The sequence below is a fragment of the Medicago truncatula genome, chromosome 2 (genome assembly GCF_003473485.1).
Source record: "Medicago truncatula cultivar Jemalong A17 chromosome 2, MtrunA17r5.0-ANR, whole genome shotgun sequence".
NCBI classification, from domain to species: domain Eukaryota; kingdom Viridiplantae; phylum Streptophyta; class Magnoliopsida; order Fabales; family Fabaceae; genus Medicago; species Medicago truncatula.
The window spans coordinates 25,893,067-25,900,488 of NC_053043.1; the positions used below are offsets into that span (position 1 = coordinate 25,893,067).

A 7,422-nucleotide genomic window follows, 5' to 3' on the forward strand; every position below is an offset into this window, starting at 1 on the left:
AAATGTTGAAGATCCATTACAACAATCTATCACCAATATATTGGGGGTTAGAGCGGTCTTAGGGACTAGCAATGGTAAGACAAAGCAAAAAAGCAACTTTCAGCTTTATCAAGGATAGAGTGTGGCAAAGAATTAGTAGTTGGAGCAGCAAATGTTTGTCTAAAGCTGGGAGGGAGGTTATGATCAAATCTGTTCTTCAAGCTATTCCATCTTATGTCATGAGCATCTTTAGATTACCAAACATTCTATTAGAGGAAATAGAAAAAATGATGAACGCTTTTTGGTGGGGTCATGGTGGCTCAAGAAATAAAGGTTTAAACTGGCTATCCTGGGAAAAGCTCTCTGTTCACAAGAATGATGGAGGGATGGGATTCAAAGATCTGGAAGCTTTTAATGTGGCAATGCTTGGTAAACAGGGTTGGCAGTTGCAAACAAATACGGAAAGTCTCGTCTCAAGAATCTTCAAAGCTAGATACTATCCGAACAGTTCCTATCTAGAGACTAAACTGGGGCATAACCCTAGTTTTGTGTGGCATAGTATCCTCAGCGCCAAGGTGGTGGTCCGTCAAGGAGCTAGATGGAAAATTGGCACAGGCTTTGACATTCCTATTATTAGTGAACCATGGATTGGTTCAGGATCCAGTATTCCCCCTTGTGGGTGATGATATGGTAGCACTTCAAGCTTTTTCTGTAGGACCCTTAATTGATCAAGAGGCTAAAGTCTGGAACGAACCATTGATCCGTCAGTTGTTTGCGGATGATACGGCTAAGGATATTTTAAATACGCCATTACATCATCAGGTTTAAAATGGACAAAATGATATGGAAGGCAGAGAAAAATGGGTGCTACTCAGTTAGAAGCGCCTATCGCACTTGTATCGAAGATGTCATAAACAATGACCATCTACGTAGACCTGGGTATTGGAGTGGCATCTGGAGATTGAAAGTGCCCCCCAAGGTTAAGAATTTAGTGTGGAGAATTTGCAGAGACTGTTTTCCAACAAGGGTGAAGCTGCAAAGTAGGGGTGTTAATTGTCCGTCGGATTGTGTTAGGTGTGAAGACCCTCATGAAGATAGCTATCATATTCTCTTTCATTGCCCAACTGCAGCTGATATTTGGCAAACAACTAATTTGTGGCACTTAATCTCTCCTTTACTAAACCAATTTGACAATGCCCCTGATATTATTTTCAACTTGTTGCAAAGGTTGTCATCAACTCAAATTGAGATAAATGTCACTATCATGTGGAGCATCTGGAAAGCTAGAAATCTCAAGTTATGGCAGCAAGTGTCTGATTCAAATATTACCATTATTGAAAGAGCAAAGCATCTTCTTGAAGGGTGGAGGAATGCAAACCGCAAGCAAGTGCACATAAACTCAAACACTTCAGCCTCCGCTCCGAGTTCTTCAAACTTCAACGTCAATGCCAATTTCAAATGGGAGAAACCAACAAGAGGCAGATATAAGTGTAATATCGATGCCTCCTTTCCCAACACAACAAACAAGGTAGGTTTTGGTATGTGTATCCGAGACTCGGATGGGAACCATGTCCGTTTTAAAATCATGTGGTTCACTCCGACCTGCTCTGTCGATGTTGGGGAGGCCCTGGCTTTAAATCATGCGATTCGGTGGATACATGAACTTCAACTCTCAAATGTTGATTTCGAGGTTGACTCAAAAAGAGTAGCTGATTATTTCAACAAAGGTAGTGGAGATGTCACCGAGTTTGGCTCCATTATGGGTAGTAGTTTAAGCTTCTGTAATGAATATTTAACAAACTCTCATGTCGAGTTTATTAGGAGGCAAGCAAATGAGGTTGCTCATACTTTAGCTAAGGCAGCCACATGTAGTACTAGCTTCCAGGTCTTTGATGATATCCCAACATGTATTTCCGACTTGATTTTTAATGAAATGATATAATTTATTTGCTCTTAAAAAAAAAAACAAAAGATTAAACCAAAATTAACTTTCAGAAAATTATGCAGTATTTAAATTCAACAGCATGATCATTGGATGATGAAATATGATCAACATGCCCACGATCATGCTGCAAAATAAAAAGTAATGAAAAATAAATAAATAAATAAAATGAATATTGAAATTCAAACACCAATTTTCAATATTAAAACACCTTTTTTATTAATTAATATTATTATTATTTTGGTCAAGAATTAATATTATATTTATCTATTATTATAAATGATTAGGAGTTTTCCTACAATCATTTAATGGCTAATGATTTGTTCTATGATTCATTTTTAAGATCATTATAATTTCATTTATTTAATAAAGGACAATAATTTTTATTAAGGGATTATAAAGGACAATAAGTTAACAAATGATTATAATAATTAATTTGCAGTTATACTGTCATTATGGTTTGTCATTTTACACAAAATCCTCTCATTAATTTCAATTGCTCCTTTTTTTTTTTTGTGCTAAGCAGTGAGAAAGATACACATCAGGAGGCCACACCGACATCTCAACTATGTTGGCATCCCGGGAAGTCTCCGTCCTATGCCCACCAAACTCTAAAATTTTATACATATATTACATTTTTTTGTAAATGATAATACCATTTTTTTATGTGATTGTTTCTTGAATTTCTCAATTTATTCTTGCATGTCACGTTGTTTCTATTTTTCCTTTAATTTTCAAAATATAATTATTAACAAAATATTAAGAAGAAAAAGAAAAAGAATTCTTATATATGAAAATGTCTAATAAGAAAAACCGCCACATCATTTAAAAATGTCTAATAAAAAGTCTAATAAAAATGTCAAAGAACATGTTTCTTTAAAAAAACCACCACATCATTTAAAAATGTTTAATAAACATGTAATTTTTCAACTCAGTATACACTTCAACATTTTTTGTGGTTAGACCTCAACAAAAATATAAGAAATTTAAAATAATACAGGTCGAATAAAACAAATGGTATGAAAGGGAACAACATTGAAAAAACTTAAAATTAATGGCTGAGTTGGCTCCCTTGGCCGTTCCTGCACCCGTTCCTGCACCAACCCCATGTCTGCCACCGCCACAAGCACCTCCTGTGCGACAGACTCCTGCACCTTCCTTTGCCCAGGTGCTGACATCTACGGCTCCGACTCATCTAGATGAAGATTCGCTGCCACAACCATTGCTCAAAGGTGAACAACTCAGTATTCGAATTTCGCAGCCAGTTTATGAAAAAGGAGTTGATTACTGTAAGAGAAACCTCCGCGGGAGGTTGATACTGAACAAGGGAGACAAACCATATACCTCCTCGGAGATTCATAAACGCCTTCAGAAACATTGGAACACGGCTGCACCATGGTCTCTGCTCTCTTTAGGGAGGGGTTATTACGAGTTTTATTTTGCTTCCGAAGCTGATATGCGCTCCGTGTGGGCGAAGCGCACAGTTATTTTGAAACCTGGTATTTTGCGATTGTTTGAGTGGAGAAAAGACTTTAATATGCACAAACAGAAAGATACACACACTCAAGTTTGGATTCGTCTGATTGAACTCCCTCAAGAATATTGGATGGACAGAACTCTTCGGGAGATTGCAAGTGCGATAGGCACTCCGTTGACGATTGATAACGCAACATCCAAGAGACTCTATGGTCACTATGCTCGAATATTGGTGGATATGGATTGCTCTAAGAAGTTGTATTATGAAATTCTGGTTGAGCGGGAGGGTTTCTCCTTTCCTGTCGAAGTTGTTTATGAATGGATGCCGGACTTTTGTACGCATTGTCATAATCTTGGACATCATGTGACCAATTGCCAGTGGTTATACCCAAAGAAGGATTCCAATAAGCCCGCTGTTCAGCCTGATAAAGGGAAGACAAAGTCTTCGGTGCAAAAGACAGCTTGGGTCCCTTTGCAAACAAATCCTGCAGGAATAGGTGCTTCAAATGCTTTTGCGGCGTTGGAAGCGACTACTGAAGTGCTGGAAACAGCGAAGAATATATCAGATAATACTTTTAGTTTTGCTTTGGCAAATGTGGTGGATCATGTTCCTCAAAGAACACTGCCTCAGGTGACTGAATCCGTTCTGACATTGGCTACGAATGATCATGAGTTACCTGCTGACGGTAACGGGATGCCTGCGGGCTCTGCTGATATTTCCCCGGTAGTATCTGAGATACCTTTGATTTTCGCTGAAGTGTCGGCTGAAGTAAATGAGGCTACAAATACCAGCGCTGCTGAGAATATGGATGGGGAGGGCTTAGACTCTGAAAATTCGGAAGGGGAAATCCCTGTTATTGTCGTCGATGAGCAAAGCACAGTTAGGGAGAGAGTCTCCGGTGCATCACTCGAGCGAGAGGAGGGCATGACACACACCAATCCTCGGATTCAGCAAGATCTTGATTTGTGGCAAAGAATCAAAGAGTATGATAAACAAGCAGCAGAAAATCCACCTTTTATTCCGGTGCTATCCAAGAAACAACAACAAATGCTACGTAAACACCAGTTTAATGGAAAACCTCCGTACAAAACCCACTCCAAGGGTGGCACTTCACCTCCTGCTCAATGAATATTTTCTACTCGAATGTTCGAGGTATTGGTAACTCTGATACTCTTGTTACATTAAAAAAATTATTTTTGACGCACAAGCCTTTATTACTTTTTATTGCTGAACCAATGATTGATGTTTCCCGCATTCCGGACTGGTATTGGAGGAGTATTGGGGTAGCTAATATTGTGTGAATAATAGAGGCTCGGTGCTTCCAAATCTGTGGGCTTTATGGGGGAACACAATCAGTCCTTCGGTGATTTATGTCTCTTCACAATGTATTATTTTGGAACTCTCTGTTGATAATAATAATGTTTATGTTGCGGCCGTTTATGCAAGCACCAATTATTTAACTCGTCGTGATCTGTGGGCTGATCTTACTCTTGAGATTGGTAGACATACGGTGTAACGCTCACTTTTAATTAATTAGTTATTTAATTGAGTCTAGACGAGTTATATTATATTTGTATAATATATGTGTGATTTATGATGATTTAGATGATTTACGATGGTTTTAGATGATTTATGTGATGTGACGATTTTTATGAGGACATGATACTTATTTTGTTGTGTAATAAAATAAGATTTGAAAATAAAATAAAATATTTAGTTAGGGGCTGTTTTGAGATTTTAGAGAGTTTAGGGGGAGAAAGAGAGATAAGATAAGATATTTGGAGGAGATATATAAAGGAAAAACCTAGGTTTTAGAAACACTTTGTACGTACGATCAAACTTTGGGAAAAGGAGGAAAAAGCCATAGAAGGGAGAAGACCAAAAGGAGAGCTGCGATTTTCATCTAATAAGGTAAGGGTGAGACTAATGATTCAGTAGTATTAATCCATGTAATTCTGATGATCAAATTAGGCTTCAAACCATGTGAGTTGTTGAATTTTCGTGAAAAACTGCATTCTGCCCGAGCCTATATTCATCGCTCGCCCTCGCGAGCGATGATCCTCGCCTCGCGAGTGATGAAGTTCATCGCTCGCCACGCGAGCCATTTCCCTTCGCCTCGCGAGTTACAAGTCGTAGCTCGCCACAACAAACAACCTTACTTGCCGTAGCGAGCATGACTAGAGAACATGTTGAATTCTGTATTTTTGACCTTTGAGTTGAACCTTAGATGCTTTTGAGTGCCTAAAGATGTTTATTAAAGATTAAATGATAACTTAGACTGAGATTGAACCTGGTTTAGCTTGGAACAATTTTAGTTGGGATTCTGGCTTGGACTCGCCGTGGCGAGCAAATGCTCTCGCCTCGCGAGCACTTCCAAAACTGAGTGCAAGTGAGAATGTAGTGATTTGTATTGCTTGAATTGATTAGGGATGGACCCTTAGGTAGTAATGAGACCTATATAAGAAGTTAACTGCAATCTATGAAACTGATATGAGATGTTTGCGTTGAATATGATGTATTATAATGTTTATGCATTACTTGAAGATTAATTGTATACATAAGATGTTGATGAATTGAATTTGTATAATTATCATGATTGTTGTTGTAATCTGCCTATGTTGCTATTGTTATTCAACCAAGTTGCATGAGTCGATGTAAGATGATTAAGATGATGTTGAACCTCCAAATTATTGGATATATATGAGATGATGATTAAGATGTTTTAAGAGATTGAGTCCATGCATTAGCATACATTTGTTAAGGGATCATGCCCTGGAGCTTTGTACTCACCACGATGGAGCTTTAGCTCAAATAACGATGGGGGCTCATGCCCTGAAAGTATATTAATACTAAAATAATGTTGGGGGCTCATACCCTGAATTGGTGCCACATGCATATAAGAGGTCTAAGTTGCATAGTCCCATGAGTCGATGCTAAGATGTTATGAGATTTATGATGCTTTAATGAAGTGAATACTTGATATATTATTATCTATGATGCTATGATGTTTTAAGATGCTTGTGTTGAAGATGTTTATGTTGTTAATTACGATTGTTGAATTATATTGATTAATATTATTGTTTTGTGAAATCTCACCCCTTCTGCTTGGAAATGTTGCTCTTCGTATGAGTAACTTGCAGGTGATCGAGCGTAGGTTGTTGTTGTGCTGTCGTGAGTGGCCTTGCCTCACTGAGTCTTAGGTTGCTCTGATACGTAACGGGATGGGGTTTATGTTATGCATGCTTCATTTCCTTTACGTATTTGACTATGACGTGTATGACTTGATTTGTTTAACTGAATTTATTCGAGTTATTATGATGGGGCCTGCGTGCCAAGACAATTTATGATTTTGAATTAACTACACTGCGATGATTGAGATATTTTGTTGGAAGTTAAATTGTTATTTAACTATTTTAGATTATGTGAAATATGATATCCCGTCTTGTGATGTTTACTCTGATTTATGTTAAGATATTTTTTTGTTGGGAAAACGGGGTGTTACATACGGGACCTTAGCTCTTCTTAGGAGATTTTAATGCTATTCTTGGTGCCCATGAGAAGCGGGGTCGTCGTCCTCCGCCTCCATTGTCATGTATGGACTTTCTTCATTGGTCAAATGCTAATTTATTATCCCACCTTCCCTCCTTTGGTTCATTTTTCACTTGGTCTAATGGGAGGCTCGGTTTAGAGAATGTAGCCCTCCATCTGGATCGTGCTATTTGCAATATTGATTGGTTGAATCTTTGGCAGCGTACTACTTGTACTTCTCTGGTTCGTCACCACTCGGATCACCATCCTATTTTACTTTCTGTTGATAAGGCTAATAATGGGCAGGCTGTTCCTTTTAAATTTTTCAAGACTTGGGTTACTCATGATGATTGCAGACGTCTTGTTTTGGAGACTTGGTCTAAAAAATGTTCGGGGTTGTGGAATGGTCCATTTGCAACTTAAATTAAGAATATAAAACAAGCGTTTAAGGCAGAGGTACGTGCGGTTTCTAAACATATGTCCATTCTTCATGATA

The 7,422-nt window shown here is 38.1% G+C and overlaps 1 protein-coding gene across 1 annotated transcript; it reads left to right on the forward strand.

The window, feature by feature from the left end:
• The first annotated feature begins 266 nt into the window (after positions 1 to 266).
• LOC112418242 (uncharacterized mitochondrial protein AtMg00310-like) lies at positions 267 to 662 on the forward strand. Its single transcript, XM_024774534.1, has one exon. The coding sequence runs from the start codon at positions 267 to 269 to the stop codon at positions 660 to 662; it is 396 nt and encodes a 131-aa protein (XP_024630302.1).
• Positions 663 to 7,422: the final 6,760 nt, after the last annotated feature.